General features: G+C 42.5%; 1 protein-coding gene across 3 annotated transcripts in view; it reads right to left on the bottom strand.

Annotated features, from left to right (window-relative positions):
* The window catches only part of TUBGCP4 (tubulin gamma complex associated protein 4), a 35,042-nt gene that overhangs the window by 4,754 nt on the left and 3,774 nt on the right, over window positions 1–26,514 (bottom strand). For all 3 annotated transcript variants that reach the window (XR_005831938.1, XR_005831939.1, XM_040620518.1), the window contains exons 2-14: window positions 25,382–25,510; window positions 22,022–22,144; window positions 21,587–21,640; window positions 20,733–20,789; window positions 17,740–17,819; window positions 15,307–15,508; window positions 12,366–12,531; window positions 12,015–12,139; window positions 4,849–4,899; window positions 4,319–4,424; window positions 3,488–3,595; window positions 2,914–3,052; window positions 429–606 (exon numbers count right to left, since the gene is read on the bottom strand). Coding sequence is in view for 1 of the 3 variants with exons in the window: in XM_040620518.1 (XP_040476452.1) it covers window positions 429–606; window positions 2,914–3,052; window positions 3,488–3,595; window positions 4,319–4,424; window positions 4,849–4,899; window positions 12,015–12,139; window positions 12,366–12,531; window positions 15,307–15,508; window positions 17,740–17,819; window positions 20,733–20,789; window positions 21,587–21,640; window positions 22,022–22,144; window positions 25,382–25,510 (1,518 nt within the window). In the remaining 2 variants the exon portion in view is untranslated. The remainder of the gene's footprint in view (window positions 1–428; window positions 607–2,913; window positions 3,053–3,487; window positions 3,596–4,318; window positions 4,425–4,848; window positions 4,900–12,014; window positions 12,140–12,365; window positions 12,532–15,306; window positions 15,509–17,739; window positions 17,820–20,732; window positions 20,790–21,586; window positions 21,641–22,021; window positions 22,145–25,381; window positions 25,511–26,514) is intronic.

Genomic DNA, 26,514 nt, shown 5'->3' with positions numbered 1-26,514 from the left:
TGAAGCCACTTCAAAGCCGACCAAAGGCCCCCTTACGTTGCTTAGCCTTGTAGAAAGTTATCTGCCTAATGCCTAAAAACCTCCGAAGTTCCGGCAGGTCCCCCCACCTCACGCCACATCCCCTCCACCGACTGACTCGGTTAAGCCCTATAGATTCCAGACCTTCTAGCCAACTCTAAAAATTAGGGTCAAATCAGTAAGAATGAAACACTGCGTTGCTGGCAAGAACCCTAAACTCCTCCTTCAGCCATCTATCCCGCCTTCCTCTAAAATGCCACCAGGAAACCCCGCCAGGGATAAAATCTGTGAATTTTCTCAAGCCCCGACATTTCATCCAGTGCAGGGCTGCAGTCTCTCTTCGGTAAATCCTGCCAACCACCCAGACTTTCCTTCTTACCCCTTCCTCCTGTTCATCCCTCAGCCCAGACCTGGAGATAGTACTGAAGATTATCCACCAAGAAAGCCATGTGATTTCTCAGGCGCCACTTGACCGCGTCCGTCTGGTTGGACTTGAGGTGCTTGCGCTGCATCTGCAGGGCCCAGCAGTGCTGCAGCTCCGCCTGCACCCGGCGCACGCTCAGCAAGTACTTGAACACGACGTTGTACCTGGGACAGACGCGTCGGGCCGCGCAGGAACAAACCCTCAGCCCCCCTCACCTGCATGACACACCCCACGGCTCTGTGCCTGCCACCCGTCCCCCAAGAGGCAGGAAGGAAAGGAGAATGGCCACGGATGATTCCCTGTGGCTTGTTTACACGGTGGAATATCGCACAGCGGTAAAAATGAGTGCACAACCCAAGAGGACTCCCGGCAGTAGGGTTCTGAATAAAGAAGGTAAATCGCAGGTTCCATACAGCCTCATGCTTAAAACAACCGGGTAGAGAAAAAACATACTTTGAGGGAATATATATAGATGTTCTAAAACTAAATATTAAAAGGACAGAAAACATGACTGCGGGAGAGTGGGGACTTTGGGCTGGGGGAGCCAAGGGAGGGAAACTGGGGAAGACCACAGAGGCCGAGGGGCGCTATTGCCGGTGTTCTAGTTTCTGTGCTGGGAAGTGGTTTGACGGCATATGTGTAAGAAGGAAGGAGGGTCTTGCATAGACTAATAACGTGTTAGGAAGCAAGGATTTTGGTGAATCTGATTCTCTGTCCCAAAGAAAAGAGAATGCAATCGAGGGCTCCCTAACTCCTGCCTCCCGGCAAGCTCGGACCAGTTGCCTAATGCTGAGCCCCACTCTGAGAACACGCATGGGAAGAACAGCTGATTCCTAGTTGAATTGGATAAATTTACTTGTTCGTAGGCAGACCTGCAGAAACCAATCTTATCTGGTTTTTAAAATCATCTATTACTAATGGAACAACATAGTAAAAATAGTACACCCTGTTTCGATTCTGATTTAAACAAACCGAAACATAAAAAGACATTTTTTGATAACTGGGAAAATTTCAGTCTGTACCAGATACCAGATAAGGATTTACTGTTCATCTGACTGGCTGCGATAACTGCACTGTAGTTACATTAAAAACATGCCTTTGCTGGATAAGGCTCTCGCGAAACCAACAGATGAAACGAGCAGCCTAATGCTGGCAGTTACTGAAGCTGGGTAACGTAGACGTGGGGGATCCCTGTGGTCCATACTTTATATTTGGAAATTCTCATAATCCGTTTTAAATAATACATCTGAGATTGACTTCCTCAAGGGTGTTCGGAGTCTATCAAGTGAGGCTGTAAATGGACTGTCTGCCTGTGGGACAGTGGGAGCTGAGAAGGCTCCAGGACAAGGTCCATGCAGCTTGCTTAGGTGGGCTGTGGGCTCTGAACCTGCCACAGAAATCTCCCTCGACCAGCCTCGTCTTTTCCCTTCCATGCCTAGGCTCTCACGCCCTAAGCTTCTCTACCCAAAAAGGTAGAGATGACTGGGAACAGGAGCAGAGGGATGAAGAGCGGCCCTTTTGTTCATGTATTTCCCTTTCCTCCACTCCTCTAGCCTGAGCACAACACTGCCATCCTCCAACCAGGGCAGGGGCCAGCACAGGATTTGAGAGATTCTTCAATGGTGTGGGGACGGGTTTCACAGGCGACCACTAGCCAAGCATGCTTCTCCAGCCTCCCTTCCCCTAGACGTCTGGCTCCTTGACTTGGGGACAGGAGGTCCCGACGGGGCTGAGTGACAGCACCCGGCAGGCTCTCAGGATAAAGAACAAAGCTGATCCAAGAGTCTCTAACCATGTCGGGGTCCCGCTCCTGTATTCCACCCCCAGCTCAGCTGTCCCCACCGCCTCACCCTGGGGGTAAGAAGGTGATCTCTGTAGTGGCTCAAGTCCACAGGAAACATTTGGGCTTGGAAAGCCTTCCCAAGTAGATCAACAAAAAATTACGAAAGTTTTAGGGAGGAAACTTGCTAGTCTGATGGAATTAACAAGGCCAGATTCTCCACTGGTGCCCAAGACTGCATCTTCCAGAGGCCACAGACTTGCAGTCTGTAAACTGCTTATTTTGCAACTTAAAAAATGACAACGGGGCGCCTGGCTGGCTCTGTCGGTGGAGCCTGTGACTCTTGATCTCGGGGTTGTAATTTCAAGCCCCACACCGGGTAAGAGATTGCTTAAAAAATAAAATCTTAAAAAAAGAAACACACGCCACCACCACCACACTGATGGTTTGAGGGTCTGACCCTCCCATTCATCCCAGCACCCAGCACCCCCCATGGCCCCGTGTCCGCAGCTTCACTTGCTAAGGTTTTATGTCTGGTCCACACACGCATCCGAGTTTGCAGCCTCTGATTTATAGACTGTGTACAACCACCAGCTGCGTGGTTACCTTGCTCCCCCCAGTTCTATTCCCGATCACTTCTACCCTTGGAAGTCAGGTCATATTTACCTATGAGAAATTCAGAAATACTCACTTTTCCAGAACAGCAGGGGTGAAGAGAATGTGTAGTGGCCACTGCACTTTGTAGGAGAGACCCAGGGCTGCCCAGCCAGAAGCAGGGGCTTCCCGGGGAGAAGTTTCCCGAGAAGGCCCTTCTCTTGCCTGAGCGACATCTGTTAAGAAGAGAAAAGACGACTTTGCTCATCCAGAACCAGGGCTTCGACAAGGTGGGTCACGGTCATGAGGGGAGTGCTCACTCGAGCCTGCAGCGTCAGAAGCATACAGGCAACAAAAAGGGGACTTGAAGAAGAAGGCAGGGGGAGTCTATGTGAGATTCTTTTAGGAGGGTTCTCAGATTCTTTTTTCAGCCTTAAAGTCTGGTGCCTAGAAATAAATAGAGACCATTCCAGCAGCAGGACAAAAAACCACGGCCTGGGCATCCCACTTAGCCTCTCTGGACTTCTCTCTCCTCCAGTATAAAATAGGGCACAAGACAAGGGGACTTCCAAAGTCCAAAATGATACAGTTTCTGTGGAGGTGGGCAGAAGCACCGATGGGACAGATGATGAACCCGTAGGGGCAGAAAGATGCAAGAAAGAACGGCAGACCTTTATGCTCCTTCCCGTGATACTCGATTGTCAGGTGCAACAGAGGGAGAAGGTTGTCATCATCCAGCAGGACCTTATGTGCAGACTGCTGGAAGGCCACATTCACGTCTGCAAGGAGGAGCACATGGGCTGACAAGAATGCTGGGCTACGTCACGGAGCCACACGCCGCTGGCTTCCCACTCTGCTCCCGCCTGCCTGACGCTAACGGTGCAGCGCCGTGCAGACGGGCTGCTTTTGCCGGCCTTGCAGGCGGTTCCTCCTCCTCTTGCTGATAATAGCACCCCATTTTCCTTGGAGAATCACCCCTCCCAGGATTATCCATGTGGTTCAGTAGGGCTGACAACAGCTGATGCTAGGTGGAGGCCGGTGACCCAGGCACGTTCAAACAGAATATAAGACTCTACCCTGTTACACTATTTTGTTTAGGGATATGAACATGATTCAAGCCAGGCCGATCCAGAGGCTCTATTCAGAGTAGAACAAATAAATTCCCCTTTTCCACCTAGGTTAGTTCGGGTTAGGTTTCCATCATTCGCAACCTAAAGATTTCAAATATAAGTGGCAATAAGTACCGTTATGTCCCGTAAGGAATGTAGGACTATAATCTGATAAAATACCTGATTTGTAGCCACTCTTCCAGGAAGGGTCAAGAGGCTACTCCCAGTGACCTCAGTGTGCAACCCATTTGAAGGGCCTTCCATCTTTGGAAACACTGCTCTCTAACTCACCAGGCTGCTCTTACGTGGAACAGACTGAACGGTTTAGCAGCAGTCAACAAACCCCCTATGTCATCAGTCAACTGGTAATTCTCAGGCCCACAGGGCGATTACCATGTTCAGTAACTGCAGTCGGTGGTGTTTTTAACATGTGTTGAGCTGTGTCAATGAAGGCCTGAAACAGTTCTCCACGTCCCAGAAGGTAAAAGTCTTTAATAATCTGCGGAAAGAATTTCAATTTACAATTCAGTAATCTAGCAGGGAGCTCCTCACTGTTGTCATTACACATGACGTTTCTAATCTCATCAGTGTGAACCCAGCCTACAAAAGGATACAGGCGTTTGGTATCTAACAGGGGCACACCTCGCAACTAACTCCTCAAGGCAGGACAACTGGTGTGTCTTTAGTGTCATTCATTCAATGGCAACGCAAGTCTGTTCTGCCGAAGAAAGTAAACACCCAAACCTTTGTGCTATAGCACATGGGTAATATTGGGGAGAGTCTGCCCTCCTGGACGAGGGAGGACAAGTGAGGCTACTCTGGAAGACTGGGCCCCGGCAGCCAATGCTCTCAGGAGAGCCTAGAGAATAAAGTCCCTGCCCACTAGCATCATTTCAAGAATTAAAACACAGCTAAACTATTACCTTCAGCTGACCCAGTAAATCTGACTCTTCTACCATCAGCTTCCAGAGATGCTGTGAAAAGAACAGGGACAAAATTTCATTCCAATGAAAGCTTCTATAAAGAATTGTTTTGAACAAATCCAGCAATACACTGAAAACAGAATATATGTCATGACCAAGGTGAGTTAATCCCAAGCACAAGCAGCGGGAGCAGCAAAGGTAGAGGGAGAAGCAGACTCCTCACTGAGCTGGGAGCCCGACATGGGCTCGATCCCACAACCCTGGGATCATGATCTGAGCTGAAGGCAGATGCTTAACCGACTAAGCCACCCAGGCGCCCCGCCCCCCTTTTTAAAGATTTTATTTATGCGGTGCCTGGGTGGCTCAGTCGGTTAAGTGTCTGCCTTTGGCTCACATTACGATCCCAGGGTTCTGGGATCGAGCTCCATGTCAGTCTCCTTGCTCAGGAGGGAGCCTGCTTCTCCCTTTTCCTCTGCTCCCCCCTCCCCTGCTCATGCACGCTCTTTCTCTCTCTCTCAAATAAATAAAATCTTACAGAAAAAAAAAAAAGAAAAAAGAGCTTCTGCACAGCGAAATAAATATTCAACAAAATGAAAAGACAACATCCAGAATGGGAGAAAATAATATGCAAACCATATACTTGATAAGGAATTAATATCTGAAATAAAGAAGTCCTACAAACTCGGTAACAACAAAACACAAACAATCCAATTAAAAAATGGGCAGAGGAACTAAACGGGTATTTTTCCAAAGAAGACATACAGATGGCCAACAGGTACCAAAAGATGCTCAGTATCATTACCCATCGAGGAAATGTGATCAACCGCATGAGCTACCATAGGTGTGAACCTATCAGAAGTTATCATCAAGAAGCGGTAACAAGTGTCGGCGAGGATGTGGAGCAAAGGGAACCCTTGTGCACTGTTGGTGGGAATGTAAATCGGTGCAGCCACTGTGGAAAACACTATGGAGGTCCCTCAAAAATTAAAAATTGGACTACCATCTGATCCAGAAATCCAGGGTATATACACAAAGGAAACGGAACAGGATTATCGAAGAGATACATGCACTCCCACGTTTACTGCAGCATTGTTCACAACAGCCAAGATACGGAAACAACTAAGCGTCCATGATGGATGAACAGATAAAGAAGATGTGATATATAATAAAATATATATATTTCAGTCATGAAAAAGAAGGAAATTCTGCCACCTGTGACCACATGGATGGACCTTGAGCATATTATACTGAGATACATAATACTGCATGATATCATTTTTAAGTGGAGTCCAAAAAAGCCAAACTCATAAAAACGGAGAGTGAAACGGTGGTTACCAGGAGCTGCGGGGTAGGAGAGACGTTGTTTAAGCGGACCAACTTGCAACTAGCAGGTGAATAAGTCCCGGAGATCTAAGGCACGGTGTAGTGAATATGGACAACAATGTTGTATTATAAGCAAATTTGCTAAGAGACTAGATCTTAATTATTCCCGCCACAAAATAGAAATGGTAGTTATGTGATATAATAGAGGTGCTATCCCTACAACGACAATCTTATTAGAATAGAGAAATGTGTCAGATCAACATGCTGCATATCTTAAATTTACACAATGTTACATATCAAATACATTTTGATTAAAAAAATAAAAGCACATGTATTAATGAAAAATAAAAACACATGTTATAAAGTTCCTCAATAAAAGATCAATAGAGTCTCAATAAAACAAAGTTTTAACAAAAACTATATGTTCAGGATACTCTGAGAAGAGTGTATTTCAGGGAATGGATGTACTAGCCCTTCTATGATGCATTCAGAGAAGTGTTTATAAACACTTGTAATAATGGTCTTTATAAAAGCGGTACCTAATTGCTATGAAATGAGTGCTTAAGTGCAGGAATGTGTTTGCTATTCAGCAATCCATTTAGAGAAATGTTTAAAAAATGATATTAACGATGGTTATAGGAACGTTCTGTGCAAGCTTAAAAAAGAGGAATAAACTATTGATACATGCAACATGGATTAATCTCAAAATAATCATGAGGAAATGCAGCCTGACCCACCTCCTCCCCCAAAAGAGTACATATTGTTTGACTCCATTTACATAAATTATAGAAAAAGCAAACTAATCTCTAGTGACAGAAAGCAGATCAGTGGTTGCTTGGGGGCATGAAGGTAAAGTATTGAAAATAAAGGATGGAGGAAGATATGAGGTAAATAATGACATGGAAGGGAGATGGGTAATGATCTTAACTAATAAAATAGGATTTAAGTAAAAAAATATATAATACACATAAATAAATATATATCATAAGTGATAAAGACATATATACATAAAAGGAAAAACAATAAATATATATTAATTACAAATATGCATATGCCTAACAGCTTGGAAATGAGATATGAGAACACGCACGGAACTCCAGACTCACAGAATATACACTCTTCCGAGCACAGGTAGAACTAAAAACAAGAAACGGACCCCATATTAATCCAAAAAGGAAGCCTCAATCAGCTCCAAAGGACCTATCTACAGACTGTTTTCCAACTACACGGCAATAAAAATTAAAGCTTAATAAATTCCTGGGGTTAAAAAGAAAATCAGAAAGAAAATCAATTATTGAGAATACGATGATAATATATATAGTCCATGCCCAAAACTTGTGGGACAAGGTCAAAGCAATATATATTTCCCAGGAAGCAAGGGTTACAAATAGAAAAGTCAAGTTTTCAACCCAGGAAACTGGCAAAGATTAACAGAAAACTCAAAGGAAGGAAGAAAAATAATAAAGGCAGATATCAATGAGATAAAGAAAAAAGCAGGTAATAAAAACACAAGCTGGTTCTTTGAAAAGATTAGTAAGACTCAACAGTAAAACTTTAATAAAATAAAATACAAAGTAAAATAGCTACAGATTTTCTAAAAAATTAAATCTAGATGAAATAGGCCTTCCTAGAAAAGTAGAATATACCAAAACTGGCACAAGAAATAACAGTCTTGAACAGATGAATATAGGTTTAAATACACTGAATTGGTAAAGATTTTTTTAAGATTTATTTATTTATTTGGGGGGGCAGAAGCAGGCAGAGGAGCAGAGGGAAAGGGACAGAAATCCTCAAGCAGACTCCTCGATGAGTGGGGAGCCCCACATGGGGTTTGATCCCCGGACCCTGAGATCATGACCTGAACCAAAATCAAAAGTCAGATGTTTGACTGACTGAGACACCCAGGCATTCCCAAGACTTCCCCCTTTAACCTAACTTAGACAATTTTTCAGGTAAGTTCAAACTTCTAGTAACAATTCCTGTCTTATATTAATTATTCTAGAAAAAAGAAGAGTGATACCTAGCTCTTTTTATAAGGCTTCTACAGTCTTTTTTTTTTTTTTTAAGATTTTATTTATTTATGTGACAGAGAGCCAGCCAGCGAGAGAGGGAACACAAGCAGGGGGAGTGGGAGAGGAAGAAGCAGGCTCATAGCAGAGGAGCCTGATGTGGGGCTCGATCCCACAACACCGGGATCACACCCTGAGCCGAAGGCAGATGCTTAACCGCTCTGCCACCCAGGCGCCCCTAGGCTTACACAGTCTTTATTCTGCATCCCCATTTCACTAGTAAATGTAGATGCAAAAATTCCAAGTATTGTACTGGCTAACCAAATCCAACAATGTAGTAAAAAAATAAAACCTGTTTTTAAGTACAGTTTATCTCAGAAAGATTCAACATCTGAAAATCTGACCAGAAATTTACCCTATGAGTAGATTAAAGGAGAAAAAGAACCCAGAGCAAGAAATTGCACCATCACTGATACAAAAAAAGCAGTTGATAAAATTCAACATCTATTTATGATAAAAATGCATAGCAAACTAGAAAGAAGATAACTTTTTTCACCTGATACACTTAAGTGCCAAAGCCTAGAGCAAACACTGGAGTAATGGAGAAACCGTAGATGCATGACCTTTAAGAGCCAGCAAAGCAAAAATGCCCACTATCACCTCCACTGGTTAACACAGTTTATGTCAACTATCACTCCAGCTGTTTAATGTAGTACTAGAGATCCAAGACTGTAAGGGAAAAAAAAGTCTAAAATTGGAAGTTGTAAAACTCATTACGTGCAAATGATGTGATCATTACTTAGAAAAATCAACAGAATCAACAAACTGTTAGAACAAAAAAAAAAAAGACTTCCAAGTTGTCATGCAGATTAACCCACAAAAATTAATACTGCCACTTATCTACATAAAAACAGTAACCAACTTAAAAAAAATCAAAATAAATATCCAGGAATTTTCAAAATCTTTTCACTTAAGTACTAAAAAAATATACAGAAAAGTACACAAATAAGTCAACGGCTTGGAGAATTTTCACAATTGAACACACCTGTATAACCAGCACCCTGAAAGCCCTCCTCCTGCTCTTTCCATTGACCAAGGTCAAATACTATCCTGACATCTAACACCAGATTAGTTCTGCATTTGAATTTTTTTTTTTTGAGAGAGAGAGAGAGAGACACACACACACTACACACACACACAGTGCGGGTGGCGGAGGGGCTTAGGGAGAGGGAGAGAGAGAATCCTAAGCAGGCTCCATGCCCAGCTCAGAGCCCAATGCAGGGTTCGATCTCACGACCCTGAGATCACAACCTGAGCCGAAATCAAGAGGTGGATGCTTAACTGACTGAGCCACCCAGGTGCCCCTGCATTTAAACTTTTATATTAAGCTTTATATTAACTGTTTTTGAACTTTATATAAACTCATATATATGTATACTTAAAAAAAATGGGAAAGAGAAAACCAAAAGGGGATGAGTATGATCATATATTTGCAAGACACTCCCCCCTTTTTCCTTCGGAAAAGGAAACTCTATTTTCATTACCAGCAATTGCTATTTTAAGAGAATACCTTTAAAAAAAAGGCCTATTAGCTACAAATGTAAAAAACTTCAGAGTCTGAACTTCCTTTTTTTCATCTATCATTTTTCATAAACTGCATATGTAATTTCTACCAATATCCACATTTCAGAATTTCACAAGAAAAAAAATTTTGAAATCTTGTATTATTCAATAAGATTTTTACTTTCCTCCATGAATTAGCTCCGGAGTTATCACAGGAATAATAAAAGAACAGAAATAGATTTAATAAAGTAAGATGAAAGGACCTCAAGACACCAGCCCCTTAGACAAGAGCTGCCTTGGCTACAGACGGAGGGGCAGGATCTTGAAAATATGAAAGGACAAAAACATGTAGTTTAAATATTTACTTGCCCATAAAGAATCACATGAAGTGATACCTAAAGGTCACCTTAAGATCTAATATTCTGCCGATATTATACTCTCTCTCATGCCTAGAATTTCTGAGACAGCAACTGGAAAAGGAAATCGTATTTATGATGGATTACTATGCTGCCAATGTGCGGGTACCTGACGCTAAGCTTCCTAGCAGTTGGAGGCACTGCAGTGCGCTGGGGGTGCTTCAGAATCACCTGCAATGGTTTGTTGCTGGCTTGTCTACTTGGATGGTTATAAATACACGCACCTGCTCCCTCCCTCCAGATGTACTTCTACCAGTCAGCAGCCCTGGAGGGGGACTCGATACAAGCGCGTGTTTTCAGATTTTCCGAAGCAGTGCTATGCACAGCCAAAGTGGAAAACCACTAATACAGTAAACAAAACAGCTGAATAAATGAAAAATCTCATTTCACACTGTCGCACACCTATGAGCCAAATTTTATTTTAAGCCACAGAACAGATGCACATCTGAAAAATCACCGGTCACAACCTAAGTTGGTGGATGAAGCACAATTCACTAAACCAGGGGGCGCCTGGGGGGCTCAGGCGGGTAAGCCTCCAATTCTTGATTTTGGCTCAGGTCATGATGTCGAGTCCTGGGACTGAGCCCCGCATCAGGCTCCCTGCTCAGCGGGGAGTCTGCTTGTCTCCCTTTCCCTCTGTCTGTCCCCTTGCTCATGCTCACTCCTCAAATAAATAAATCTTAAACAAACAAAAAATACTGAACTAGGAGTTACGAGACCTGCTCCTGACCTCAACTTTGTTACTTACTCTGCAACACCAGACAAGTTAGCTCTCTATTTTATTCATTTACAAAAATGGAAAAATAGGGGCGCCTGGGTGGCTCAGTCATTAAGCGTCTGCCTTCAGCTCAGGGTGTGATCCTGGAGTTCTGGGATCAAGCCCCACGTCAGGCTCTTCCGCTGGGAGCCTGCTTCTTTCTCTCCCACTCCTCCTGCTTGTGTTCCCTCTCTCACTGGCTGTCTCTCTCTGTCAAATGAATAAATAAAATCTTTAAAAATAAATAAATAAATAAATAAATAAATAAATAAATATGGAAAAATAATATTTTTTTTTTTAGATTTTATTTATTTATTTGACAGAGATAGAGACAGCCAGCGAGAGAGGGAACACAAGCAGGGGGAGTGGGAGAGGAAGAAGCAGGCTTATAGTGGAGGAGCCTGACGTGGGGCTCGATCCTGTAACGCCGGGATCACGCCCTGAGCCGAAGGCAGACGCTTAACCGCTGTGCCACCCAGGCGCCCCGAAAAATAATATTTGTTCTGTGTTCCTCACAGGGTTATTATACCCACAAATGAAAAAGTAATAAAGCAATCTAAAATATAAATGAGGTGCTAAATTTAGTCAGAATCCATTGAATATGTTGATTTCTCGTAATTATTGCCAACTACACCGACAGACTCAAAATGCTGACTGCCTGAATTTGAAAGTGAGACCTCCCTTTATCCAACTAAGTAGCTAACTAGCAAACTCCTGTTAGGTGTGAAGACTAAAGTAGTTCTGCCTCTATTATTAAAAAACTTCTTGCCCTTTGACTCTCACAATTCTCTCCAAGTTTTTTTGTTTGTTTGTTTTAAGATTTTATTTATTTATTTGTCAGAGAGGGAGAGGGAGAACACAAGCAGGGGGAGCAGCAGACAGAGGGAGAAGCAGGCTCCCCCCTGAGCAAGGAGCCCGATGGGAGACTCGACCCCAGGACACGACCTGAGCCGAAGGCAGACGCTTAACCAACTGAGCCAGCCAGGCGCCCCTCCAAGCCAAGTTCCAACCACATCAAGAAGCAGTGGAAGTCAAGTACTCAATTTCTGGGGAACTAGTCTGTTTTCTTGCTAAGAAAGCCAACTCTGACATACGAACCTCGGCCACGGTACTGCGGATACGATCCACCACCTGCTCGAAGTCCACGAGGCTGAAGAGCGGCTGCTGCTTGAGCCGATGCAGCTCCGCGGCGAAAGTGTCCTCTTGGTTCTTCAAAATGGATCCTGCAAAACAGGCAGGCAGGAAGACAGCGAACAGCAGGACAGGCAAGGATTTCCAGTCCTCAGGGTACAGCTCCTTCCCCTGCTTCTCACATAAGCGCGTCACGGCTGTGCCGCAATCTCGGGCACAAATCCTATAGCCACTCCCTTGGACCAGGCAACACACTGGGGCCAAGCATATAAAAAAGGGCCTTTGAGGACAGGGTCCACTGGGCAGGGAGGTTCTTACCTTTCCTAGTCAGGTTTACGTTTTGATTCTCAAACATCTGGACAGATTCTCCAACAAACAAGATTTTTTCAGCAACCCGCACTGGAATGTAGGACGGCAGAATCTCCACCCGTAAGGAAAACTGCTTTAGAGACGGTGCCAGCATGTTCTCTTCCTCTATCAGGCGCTACTCAAAGAAAAAATCCGCATCAGACATGATGTATAAAGAAGTGGAAAGCAAGAAAACATCACTAATTCTCCCAACCCATGATTTATATTTTCTAGAAGTAGGGACTTTAATTTTTTAAAATGTATTTATTATACAAAGAGAGTGTGTGCCTGAGTGGGGGAGGGGCAGAGGTTGACAGAGAACTCAAGCAAACGCTGTGCTGAGCACAGAGCCACACATGGGGCTTGATCTCACGACCCTGAGATCACGACCTGAGCTGAAATCAGGAGTTGGATCTTAACCAACTGAGCCACCCAGGCGCCCCGAAGTAGGGACTTTAAATCTGAAGTTGCACCATGCCTAAATTACCAGTGTTAGAGAGATGGACGTATTTCCATTTTCAGACAGCAGGACAGCATGGTGGAAATAACAGTGTTGTTTTTTTTTTTAACATTAGGATTTTAGTCCTCACTCTGCCTTTACTATGTAAGCATTTGTGCGGTAGATGGGGAACTCGGTTTCCTTACCTGTAGCGTGGATAGTAAGTCTTTATTTTTTCCAGGTCTACAGGTATGTGACTTTATTATCTTGTCATATATGCTGGCTCTGCCCAGCTCTTTACAGTACACAGCCCGAGTCATTTAGCCAACTGGTTGTGAAAGTGTGGCTCGGGGACCAGCAGCATCAGACTCACTTGGAAGCTTATTAGAAATGCAAAATTTCAAGCCCCTCCCCAGGTCTAGCGCAACCTGGGAGATGAGACCCAGCCATCCATCTGTGTTTTAACAAGCTCTCCCGCTGATTCTGACGCACGTGGAAGTTGGAGAACCACTGCTGCAGCCCATGAAGCCCCAGATGCCCACCACCCAATCACTCAGGCCCCTTCCGTTCCTCCAACTTGCTTTGGATTTGACCCTTATCCTCCAGCTCCAACCAGGAACTCTGGGCCCCCCAATCCTGACTTAGAGCTCTGCTGTTCACCCTTTCTGTTTTGTGCCCTAGTGCGGCTGGTCCTCAGGACATTTGCCCAGACCTTCTTTTCCTCTCTCTCTCTCCTCACTCTTCTTCAACAATCATATCTCCTTCCATCACTGAATTGATCATTTTAACAGGTGTTTTAAATCTTTTTACATCTCAGGACTCTCTGCCATTATATAAAAGCTATGGACCTTTCAGACAAATATACAAACATACATTTCATAGAACCTCCCAAAGCCACCCATGGGCCCCAGGTCAAAAACTGCTATATGCTGATGACTCCTTATTCTTTATCTTCAGGTTAGACCGTTTTCATGAGCTCCAAGCTCAGCCCACTGCCTGCAACTACCTCAAAATCAACATGTCCAAAATTAAATCTTTTTTTTTTTTTTAAGTAGGCTCCACACCCAGCGTGGAGCCCAATGCGAGGCTTGAACTCACGACCCTAAGATCAAGACCTCAGCTGATATCAAGAATCAGATGCTTAACTGATGAACCACCCAGGCGCCCCTCAACATGTCCAAAATTAGATCCATCTTCTTTCTCCCAATACCTGCCGCACACATTCCGTATCATCACTATGCGCCTAGCTGCTGAAGCAGAAATTTGGGTGACGTTCTTGATTCTTCCATCTGGACTCCCATCCAATCGCTAAGGCCTATCTATTCCACCTCCTCGATCTCTCTCAAGCCACTCTATTCTTCTGCATATTTACTGTCACCACCCTTGGTTTAATTATTTTTTACCCAGGTGTCCCCAACATTCTCTTAACTGGACCCACCTGCTGCTAGTCTTGATTTTTTAAAAAACAATTTCCCCACACACTATCCGGAGTCACCTATCATAAAGTCTGATTGTGTTAACCTCTTATGTAAAATTCTTCACTGGCTCTCAGCTCTTTTGAGTTCAAGTCCAAATTCCTCCCCGTTGTTTACAAGGGCTTTCAGGATCTTACCTCAATAGCTCCATCGACTGCACCTTCCCCCATCCCCTCCGCTGCCCCTGCACTTTGTGTTTCAGCCTTTATTTGACCATTTCAATTGAATTACTACTGGTTCCTCAAGTAAGCCACGTCTTTCATGTTCTCTGTACTTTGTACACATCCTTCCCCCTGCCTGGAACATTTCCTGACCTCTCCTCCCAGACTCTTTGCAACTTAGATGTGCACTCCACTGAAAAGCTTCTCCAGCTACCCTACGACCCAGTTCTGAGAACACCCGCACTTGCTCTTTCCAGAGCACTTAGCACACTGTAATGTCATTGTTGACTTTTCTATGTTTTCCACTAACAGTAAGGTCTTTAAGGACAGGGTCTGCTACATTTTATTCCTCTACTTCAGTTAAACACTCAGTTACTCTCCTAGAATAGTGCCTGGCATATATGTAACAGGCATTTGAGAATATGTTGTAGCAGGACGAATGAATAAACGGATCAATGGATGAATACAGACAATACAGGGCTTTGGGGACGCTCATCGAAATTCCAAGCTGCATTTAAAAGTTATAGGGTAGCTACATAGCCCACATGTACCTTAAGAAACAAGAGTTATTAACCTCATAAATGCATATACTGGGAAGAGGGGAAACAAAGGAATCTCACAAATATATTTTCTATTTCGTGGTCTCACATTAAGTTAGGTGTTAAGATAAAACCAAGTTCAAGCGTTTGTATATGCAGAATTTGTGAAAGGTACGTCAACTATGATGAGCTGAGAATGGGGGGGGGGGGCGGGTTGGAAATCCCTGAAATGTCAACTAGCTACAGACTTTCCTGACTCCTGGCAGGAGTATGCTAGTCTTTCTGCTATGCTCTCACCAAGTCCTGGAGTTCTCTCAACTGTTTTCCTGTCAGTCCCCCAATGCCCAGATCCTCTTCATCCTCTTCTGGCTGGGCACTGACGTTACCAGAAGACGGACCCTGTTTGATAAAGAACTCTTCGTGCTGATCCAGGAGAAGTCCATGTAGCATCCAGGCTGAGAGCTGCTTGTACATGACCCCATGACACACGGCCAGGATCCTGAGTGGAGAGAAAAGCAGGAACCTTAGAAGTCCACCTAAGGACCATTAAACCCCGCATGGGCACAGAGGCCACGCTCTAAACTGCGACAGGATAAACAGAGCCCTGAGAGTCTGATGACTTAGAAGGGAAATGACCAATTAAACTACAAGTAATTGTGCTATTTTAATTTAAATGTCTGTGGACGAACTAAGTGATTAAATTTCCAAACTTGCAGGCTACATACTGAAGTCTAAACGTTCAGTAAACGTTCCGCTAGTTTTTTTTAGAAGAGGCACATTTTCTTTTCTCCTTTTGTGTAAAGTGAGTTTCAAAACTGAGGGTTCTTGTTAAAATTAAACGCGCTTATCGGAGTCTTTTTGGCTGACGTATTAAATTTATTCTTGTTGGAATCACATGGAAAGAGTAGATTCACTCTGTGAGAGGCAGGTATACCTGAAGAAGTGTATTCAACAAAATGCAGAAAGCCTGTTGGAGAATGCGATATTCTCATGGTCTCAAAGGATCACTTCCCAGAAAACATTAATTACAAAGAGGAAAATGTGCCTTTGAAATGGAGAGATCTGACAGAAAACACCGAAACCAAGTGATCGAGCTTCTACACCACCAATAATGGAACACACTTTCTGTGCCTTCTGATGTGATGCAACAAGAAATAATACGCCCTATGGTATGTAGTGTTCTTGCCAAGAATGTTTAAGGTAAATCTAATCAGGAAATAATCAGAAAAATCCAGATCGTGCAACAGTTTACAAGACAATCGGTCAAGATTCTTAAAATGTCAATTGTCATCAAAGATTAAAAAGGGCACTGTTCCAAATTAAAGGGGACTAAAGAGAGGTGACTGCCAAATGCCACATGAGGACACAGACTACATCCGGGAGCTCAAAAAAGAACAATGGGAAAGGACTTCTGGGGGACAACTGGAGAAATTCAGATTTTGGATAATATAATGTTGAATTAATGTCCACTTTTTTGGGTGTAATATGGTATTGAGGTTATATAAGAGAATTGAGGTTATATAAGTCTTTTTGCTAAAGAGATACCAAACTGAAGTATTTGGTAGTTAAGCCCTTCAAATGATTCAGCAAAAAAAAAATGTGGTGTGCACGTGTATATATTTATTTACATGTATATATTTCACAGTCTATATAGAGGGGAAAAAAATGTGGTCATATGTTAATTAGTGAAGCTAAAGGATATACAGGTGTTTATTGTACTGGTTCTTTCAACTTTTTTGTAGATCTGGAAATTTTCAAAATAACTTGGGGAGAAAAGAAACTGAGCTTGAGTTTGCTATTTATAGTAAGCTAACTGGATGGAATCTCTCTTTAAAAAAAATCAAATGGAAGGCCATTTACATTTTGCACATTTGAGTCTATAAAGTTTGGACCCTGAAAATACATAACAAACACGCACTTATCATATGACCTATGTAAGATTTTATATTCCATGCAGAAAATTATGTATATTTATATATAAACATACAGAAGTTAAATTGTGTATCTCAAAGATTAGAAAATATTTCTATTTCTCTTTGCATGTCTCTATTTTCTACAATCAAAATGCAGTTCTTTTATTAGGAAAAAAAAAAAAAAGCCCAGTAATAGAAAATTAAGTTCCTTAAGTATGTTCTGGAAAATTATTTATAGTATTTTTAATTTTAATTTACATTGATAGACTATGAAGTGAATGCACATCTATTTAGCTTTCTTCCGCTGCTGGTAATTTTCTAATTTCCTGATATAACAGACAACATTGCAATGAATGTTTCTGCATATGCTTATTTTCTTCTTTCAAATAATTGTTAGGATAAAATTTCTAAGAGTGGCATTATGGGATTATAGAGTGTGAACACTTTTAAGGCCCTTGATATGAAATATCAGCTACTCAAAATACACGTTTAGTTATCCCGCACATGTAATGGAAATTCTCCAAGGATAATTAGATCCCCAAATTAAAAAGCATTGCTTCAAGGTTATCTAGGCAACTCGATAGAACCTAGCTTTGATACTCAACACTCTGTAACACTCTTTTTGCAGTTTCTCAGCCATCATACATGCAGGTTTTTCTATCCTGCTCTACACAGAAAAAGCTCATGGATCTTTTCTATCTTGGTCATAACTTTTCCCAGAGGGTAACGTGAGATGACCTGAAAATAAAACAAGTGCAAAGCCAAGTCACTTGATCACCCACCCCTGCCCCCAATTCCCAATTAAGCAATAACTTACTTTTCTAGTGCACTGCGAACAGGAGGCAGACCCCCACAGCTGTGTTTGTATACCGTTTCCAGGATTTGACAACCATGAATCTGCAAAATACAGCCTTGTCAAACTTGATTCCATTTTAACAGTTCAGGCAGCACAAACTCGTATTCGGTATTCAGTCCAGAGGGCACAATCCAGATAATGGAGATCAAGATCTATGTATAGTTCTGATTCTTATTTCAATTCCAACGTGTTTGGGGGGCAGTTTTCCCCACAACACCAAGCAATTCTCGAACACCAGCTGGGTGTCCTACAGGTCATGTCCTCTGCTTCTGACTCCAAGCCCAGGACTGATAAATCAGAAGTTCCCGGGACCCTCTCCTTGGATTCCATTAATTTGCTAATGCAGCTCACAGAACACAGAAAGCCTGTTTAACTCACTAGATTACCTGTTTTTAAAAAGCATACTAAAGATATGAATCAAGAGTCAGATGAAGAGATGCATAGTGTGAGGACCCAAACAAAGGAGCTTCCGTCCCCCTGGAGTGTGGGCCCAGCAGCGTAGCACGAAGCAGCGTCCCAGTTCCTCAACTTACAAGCTCTCTGAAAGCAGTCCTTCCGGCTTTTTCTAGAGGCTTCATTACATAGGTACACTTGATTAAATCATTGGCTACTGGTGACTGAACTCAATCTCCAGCCCCTTTCCCCTCCCCAGAGGTCAGGGGTGTAAAGTCTCAATCCTCCAATCAAATGGCTGGTTCTCCTGGCAACCAGCCCACCCTTAGGTGTTTTCCAAAAGTCACTTCATTAACATAGACGCAGGTGTGGTTAATACGGGTTTGTTGTGACTATCAAGACACCTTTATCACTCTTATCACTCACGAAATTCCAAGGATTTTAGAAGCTCTGTGTCAGAAAGGGGATAAAGACCAAATATATATTTCTTATCATAGATCACGGTACCATAATAGTTGTTTTCAAAAGTATGGACCCTCAACCCTCCTTTCGCCTCTCCACCCAACCCGTCTCCCATCACCAGCAGCAGCAGCACCTGGGAGTTTGTAAGAAATGCAAATTGTTGGGCTCAACGCCAGCCTTACAGAATCAGCATCTCTGGGGTAGGGCCCAGGCGCGTGGTTTTAGCGCTCAGCTGCAAGTGATTCTAGCGTAAAACAAACTTTGTGAACTACTGCACTAGAGAGACCAGAATCATTTAGAGTTGAAATTCCAAGCTAAGAGGTAAAGAAAGCTCTTTATTTCAGATCAAGGCCTAATTCGGACTATATATAAGGCATACGGTTTTCCAAAAACCTGTTTCCTCCTTCTATGTCCTTCTGGCTCTCTCTTTTTAAAACTGCTTTATTGAGGTATAATTTATATACCATAAAATTCATCCATTTTAAGTATACCGTTCAACAATTTTTAGTAAATTTACAGTGTTGTGCAACCATTGCTATAATCTAGTTTTACAACATTTCCATCCCTTTAAAAGGATCCTTTGTGTCTGTTGGCTATCACCCCTGTTCTCACCCCCACCCATGTTCTTGAGACCTCATTCTTTAACTTTCTAGAGCCAGAGCACTCTGGCTTCTCTACCACCACCTGGGCAAGGAGGAAGATTAGCCCATCTGCAATCGCTCTACTCACTTTCTACTCTTCTTCTTCCTGTGGCCAATGGAAACCGAAAGTCAACTGAGATGTGCAGCCAAGCCCAGAACACTTACACTAACTCTACTTACCTAGGAGGTCCCCTCCATCTTGGGGGGACAGTTTAGTGGAATGGTTAAGAGCACAATCTTTTGAGTCAGACCCACCCGGGTTTAGATCCCAGCTCTACCATCTCCTACCATCTGTGTGACACTAAACCACATTCCTTAAGCTACCTGACCCCGCAGAGGACTGAATGGGATCAAGTATGTGAAGCACTGAGCACAGAGCCTGGTGTAGAGTAAGTACACAGTAAAAGCTGAATGTTATCTGATGAGGGTAATGAGCTTTGAAGGGCCAAACACACATCCCCTACTGGCTTTGCTGGCTCAGAATGAACTCAGCACAATAGAAATTTCTATACTTATACAGCACAAAAATGAAGCAGCAATCTGGCAAATTAAGTGGTTAACTAGTTATATTTATTAAGGTAAACACTCCCAATAAGCTAAGGCACAAATATAACAGCTTAAAAACATAAATGAGCTAAACATTTAATCCATTTGTCCTTTTTCATCCAGCTATGGACTACCAGATTCTTCTTCTAAATCTCAAAGCATTTTCTCCTTAGTTATTACCTCTGCCCAGAAAAGGCATTCTCCTGGTATTGGGGACCCTCACTTTTCAACGCACAGGATAAAAACTTGGGATAAGAACAGGCATATTTAGTAAAATAAGCATCTGGGTTTCAGCCAATGATCTAATTCTTAGAAAACTGCCAGCACCTTAATCATAAATCTATTCCTTCTAAAATGAACTTTCCACTTCTCCTCAAGATCCATATCCATACAGGGTTTTTTTAGGACATTTCATTTATTTGAGAGCAAAAGAAAGAGAGCATGAGCCAGGGGGAGGGACAGAGGCAGAGGGAGAAGCAGACTCCCCGCTGAGCAGGCAGCATGACCTGGGGCTCATCCCAGGACCGGGAGATTGTGACCTGAGCCAAAGGCAGATGCTTAACCGACTGAGCAACCCAGGCGCCCCCATATCCAAAAATTCTAAAACCTTAGTGTAAAATGCTCTCACCTCCAAATACCATCCATAGCATTTTGCTCCTACCCAGCAGCATTCTGGGATACATCTATTAATATTACCTCCACCTTCTGGATCAGGAGGTGCTTGAGGGCCGTGTCATAACTTATTTTTGCATTTCTGACATTTAGCATGATACCCAAGCAAATATTATTAAAAGAATGAATAAATAAATAAAAACGAAAAACTAGGGTTTTCAAAAAAGAATGTAAGGCAAAATTAATTATGAATACATCCTTGGTGCTTACCACAGCAAAGGAAAAAAGGAAAGTTCTCACCTTTTGACTTTTAATTTGTTCTACCACAACCATTACAGAGGGAAAAAGGAGCTGGAACTGCAAAGCAGAGAATAATTAGGAGGGTACATAACCAAGTACAAGGAAAAAAAATTGACTCAGGAAATGCTATTGTTTCTAAATGGTCCCACTTAACACAAAGATGGCAATACCACAGAACAGCCAAGATCCAGTATGTTAAGGCAATTTGATATGGGTTTGGCTGCAGAAAGAGAATGACAGATAGAAGCAGTTTCTATTTCTGAGGCTAGCATAATTGTTAATATTGAAGTCAATATAGAGCATTAATATCAGACATTAGATTTTCACTAAATTTGGAGCTTTCTAAACAGTTCTGATTTCGGAAAGCATACAAAATATAAAATGCCGGACTCTGAATTCAGAAGGAAAAATGTTCTCAAAAATAATGTCTTAAGTTAGATTATTCTTTTTTTTTAAACTTTTAATTTTAGTTTTTTAATCTTTTTAGAGAGGGGGGTGGGCAGAGGGAGAGAGAGAGAGTGTGAATCCTAAGCAGGCTGCATGCCCAGTGCAGAGCCTGATGCGGGGCTTGATCTCACAAACCCTAAGATAATGACCTGAGCCAAAATCAAGAGTCAGGTGCTTAACTGAACCACCCAGGTGCCCCTCTTTTTTTTTTTTTTTAATTCCTCATTTTTTTTAAAAAAGATTTTTTATTCTTAAGTAATCTCTCCACCCAATGTGGGGCTCAAACTCACAACCCTGAGATCAAGAGTCCCACGCTCCACCAACTGAGCCAGCCAGGCGCCCCTTAAGTTAGATTATTCTAACAATATCAACAGATTCCAAGGCATTTTATTATTTGGGCAACATACCTGATCCAAGGAGTAATTGACATGTGATATGGAAAGATGGGGGTCAGCCAGGAACTGCAACAAAAAACTCTGTGATTAGGGCTCCAGATAAAACTATCTCAAATCTATTTGATCTCTGAAAACAAGATGAGAATCTGAGAATGGGCTCCATGTTCGTGTTAGGCTATCGAGAATTAATAATTTGTAGAGTACTAATTCTGATTTTTCAGGTGACCAAAACACAGAGCTAGGGCTCTGATAAACGCACTCAAGAACCTTCGCCATGATCTGCATGTCACTTTGTGGCCTGGGCAATCACAGAATATACCGTACCCTTCAGCCATGCAGAAAATAGCTCTCTCTTAACTACCTGACCACATCAAAGGGTATTTCAAACTCAAGAACATGCCGTAATTGGCTGCCCCAGAGACGTCTTTCCCGTATCTCCTCTCTCACCTCTTGTTCCAAATCAAGCAGTGCTTGGCGATAAGGCTGCAAAACCGAATCCAGCCCCGTGCAGAAGGCCCTTAGGTAGATTCCATGTAACCCGCCTTGGCCCTGCTGAGAAGGATGGTGATCCTGAAATCAAACAGAGAGAACTCAGCCTCACAGCTCAGACGCCAAAACCTGAGGAAAACATTATCCTTTATTAGTGTTACTGATTTTGCTTAAATGATTCCAAATCAAAGCAGTGCTTCAATGAGAGGAAAATCCAACTAGAGAGACAGATTTTGAGTTTTGACCTTTTAAATAAATGTGATATTTTAATTTCCCATGCAGCCTAGATGTTACAGTCAGGTAGGGGGCACCTGGGTGGCTCAGTCAGTTAAGCGTCTGACTCTTGATCTCGGCTCAGGTCATGATCTCAGGGTTGTGAGATGGAGCCCCACGTCGGGCTCTGCACTGAGCACGGAGTGTCCTTAAGATTCTCTCTCTTTCTCTTTCTAAAATAAACAACCAGGTAATACCTCATATTGTCAGTGGAGATTTTTCTACAACTAACCTTAAAACTTTCAGCTTAAATCCCTTTTGCGGCTTCCCACTGCCCCAGAATAATATCTCCACTCCTCTGCATGGCATACGATGACTTCTACATTCGGGCCCTTAACTATCTCTCCAAAATTATCTTTTACTGCTTCCAACTTCACAGTCTCATTTCCAAACTACCCACAGTTCACCAAATGTGCCTTGCTTCTATTTCTCACCTCCATGAATCTGGATGTGTTCCACTTATAACTGTGTACTCATCTTTGTGACAAATACCTACTCTTCCTACAGGACCCAACTCAAGCACCTCTTTTCTCAGAGCCCTTCCTAATTCTCCCTCGGAAATGGACTGCTCCCCTTTGGTGCCTTCATAGCATCTCTCGGTAGTGCTCGAACTGTACTTTTGTTTATATGCCCCCTCTCTAGACCCAGAGCTTTGTGAAGGCAGGACACACACTTTTTTATTTTTTTATTTTATTTTATTTTATTTTATTTTATTTTGACAGAGAGACACAGCGAGACAGGGAACACAAGCAAGGGGAGAGGGAGAAGCAGGCTTCCCCGAGCAGGGAGCCTGATGTGGGACTCTATCCCAGGACCCCAGGGATCATGACCTGAGCCGAAGGCAGACACTTAACGACTAAGCCACCCAGGCGCCCCAGGACACGCACTTTATTCATCTTTGTATTTCAGCTACTAGCACAGTTCTTTGAACACAGGGTAAATATTTACTGAATAAATAAAATGAACTTAATCCTCCTTCTAACATCCCTTCTCCTGCCTGGCCTGGTAATTCATCAGGAGCATGAATCTGATAGTCAACACGAAGAGTGATAAGACTCTCACCAAGAGCCCACTCATGAATATGGCTTGTCTCTCATGAGACCTGCAATTTTTTCTAAGAGCCTCGTCTGTATTTTACACGGGGAATTGCAGAAGAAGTGACTAGAGGCCATGATGACCAGCCTCTCTGGCTATGTACTGACTTGGATGATTAGGCTCTGGGGGCAGTAGATACAATCACAGAATACCACAACGAGTGGGGTAGGAAGCTTAGACTCGGGGGTTACGAGGCACGGTGTAGTCTGAGGATGCTGCGAAGGATACTAGCATTTCCTGAAGATAAAGGTTCACAGCTATAATAAGACTGGCATGGGTACAGGGTGAAATAGACCAGATGGGCTTACAACCAGCCAAATTTGTTTTGATCGTGTATCATTTTAGAGAACTGAATGTCTTCATTTATCACTAAATGAAAGAGAACTTAAGTATGCTTTTTACTGTTCCAAAAAAAGAGGCACTACAGATATCTTTAGAATTTGGGAAAGCAGAAATTCACATATTATATAAGATAAAATCTATATAGTCACAGGAACACAGGACAGGTTTTTTTCTTTTACATGTTACTTACAAAATTAAAACTAGAGGCCTTTTCATCTATATAAATATATGGGTTCCAATTCTGATTAATTCATGTGCCCTCATTAATATGATTTTATAGCAAAATGGCACGATTAGATTTTAAACTCACAAAATGACACTGATTAGATTTTAAACTCACATTTAGCTTACGCATTTGCAATAAAATCCTTTTGAGAGAATCAGAATCCCTGTCCCAGAGATGAAAATATAAGGCATTATTCTCCAACTCCTCTGTCCCACAGATGACCATCAAGGGCCTGACAACCAGCTTATATAACAGACGGTACTGACTGCCTTATTTCAGGAATCCTTCCTTTTCCTTTCCAGAAGTCCCCACCTTTCTCCTCAACCAGAATCATTGTTTCAACTGGGCAACAGTCATCACTGAATCAGAGTCACACAATTCAGCAATCTTTTTACTTACCACAGACAGAATTAAGGACTGTTAAAAATGAGAGGGAACTTTAAAATTTCTCTTTAAAAAAAATACAAGTGCTTCCTATGCCCCAGGCACTTTGCATGATTTACCTTGTTTAATCTTCACAAGCCTAGGAGATAGGTGCTACCTATTACCTCTATTTTATAGGTAAGTGAACTGAGCCATAGTTACTGAGCATTAGGTTACTGCCAAGCAGTCTACGGCCAGTAAATGGTAGAGCAGGACACAAATTCTTGACCTCTACACCATTAATCACAATTAATAGTGTACACTTCCAATTAATTCATATTAATGGATAATATTTATTAAGTGCTTGCTATGTGCCAAGCACCTTCTCTGATTTATCTCTTATATTTTCATATAAGAAAAATGAAGCCCAAAGATTTTAGCTGATTGCTTCCATGTGACTAAGGGAGTTAGAAGCAAAATGGCAAAAAGATCCGAAATGATGCTTCATGCTTTTACCATTGGAATTGGAACTCTGGTCCAGCTCAGAGTGATTTAACTCGGGTCTCCTAAACCCAGGCAAAGCATATTTTCTCTTATACCAATCTACCTAGATTGGTCCCTGTGTATATTTTCTCCCTTGTTTGACCTAGTTACCTGGCCCTCACTTGAATAATTCAATGATAAGAAATTCATAACATCTTGTGGGGCGCCTGGGTGGCACAGCGGTTGAGCGTCTGCCTTCGGCTCAGGGCGTGATCCCGGCGTTATGGGATCGAACCCCACATCAGGCTCCTCCTCTATGAGCCTGCTTCTTCCTCTCCCACTCCCCCTGCTTGTGTTCCCTCTCTCGCTGGCTGTCTCTGTCTCTGTCAAATAAATAAATAAAATCTTTAAAAAAAAAAAAAAGAAATTCATAACATCTTGAGACTTATTTCATACCAATTACCAATGGATTCACTGAAAACCTGACATGGCCCCTGACCTCTGGAGGTGTCCGTTCCCTGGGAACAGCAGCCTACCTGTTGCTGCACATGGCCTGTGTACTGTTCGATGAACTCGGTGAAGCGAATATAGTCCGTACCCAGCCGGCAGAGTCGGTTCAGGACGCTGGTTTCACTGGGATGGAGAAATGGGAAGTCCTGTGACACCTGTTGGAAGAGGAACAGGCTAAGAACACTGACGCCCCCATACCTTTGAGGTGCTTCAAAGGCTTCATACTATGAATCACTTCCCTTCTTAAGATGCCCATTTAAGCGTGGTAAGTTCTAAAGTGCTACAAGGTATTGCCCCCCATCCTTGACCTAGTAAGTAGTTTACTGAAATAGGTGGTAACACATGGTAAAGAATTCAAACACTACCAAATGTTGTACATTAAAACAAGTCAACCTCCCCACAGGTGGCTACTATTACTTGTTTCTTACTCAATCTTTCAGGGATGGCCTATAAGGATATGGAGTTTTGGACCTGATTTCAACAAAGTCTCTTTAGTGATACTGCTCAGACTAGGATCTGCAGACTCCAGGGGTTTGTCGGACATATTCTTTTTTTTTTTTTTTTTTAAGATTTTATTTATTTATTTGACAGAGATAGAGACAGCCAGTGACAGAGATAGAGACAGCCAGAGAGAGAGGGAACACAAGCAGGGGGAGTGGGAGAGGAAGAAACAGGCTCATAGCAGAGGAGCCTGATGTGGGGCTCGATCCCGTAACGCCAGGATCACGCCCTGAGCTGAAGGCAGACGCTCTAACCGCTGTGCCACCCAGGCGCCCCTGTCGGACATATTCTTAAGATTTACGAATTCTCTATAAAATCTCTATAAAATCTTAAATTTTATTTTCATTTCAATAAAAATGTAAAACTAACGTAACATACTATAACCTACAAAAGCCCCTTATAATTGGACATATAAATGTAGTGTCCATATTTTCATTTGTATTTGGTATTTCATTTCATTGGGTATTATTTTAATTGAAATAAAGGCCAAACAATAACCTACTATGCTATATAAAGGTTTCACAGCAGTTCAAGTAGAACAGTCGTAGGAGAATGTATCATTCAACCATATTTTTTTTTATATTGTGGTAAAATATACATAACATAAAAGTTACTATTTTAGCCATCGTCTAAGAAGTACAGCCCTGTGGCGTTAAGT

This window comes from Ursus maritimus, unplaced genomic scaffold, assembly GCF_017311325.1.
Source record: "Ursus maritimus isolate PB19 unplaced genomic scaffold, ASM1731132v1 scaffold_35, whole genome shotgun sequence".
Classification (NCBI taxonomy): domain Eukaryota; kingdom Metazoa; phylum Chordata; class Mammalia; order Carnivora; family Ursidae; genus Ursus; species Ursus maritimus.
The sequence above is the reverse complement of the archived record's forward strand: the minus strand, read 5'-3'. Positions and strand labels throughout refer to the sequence as shown.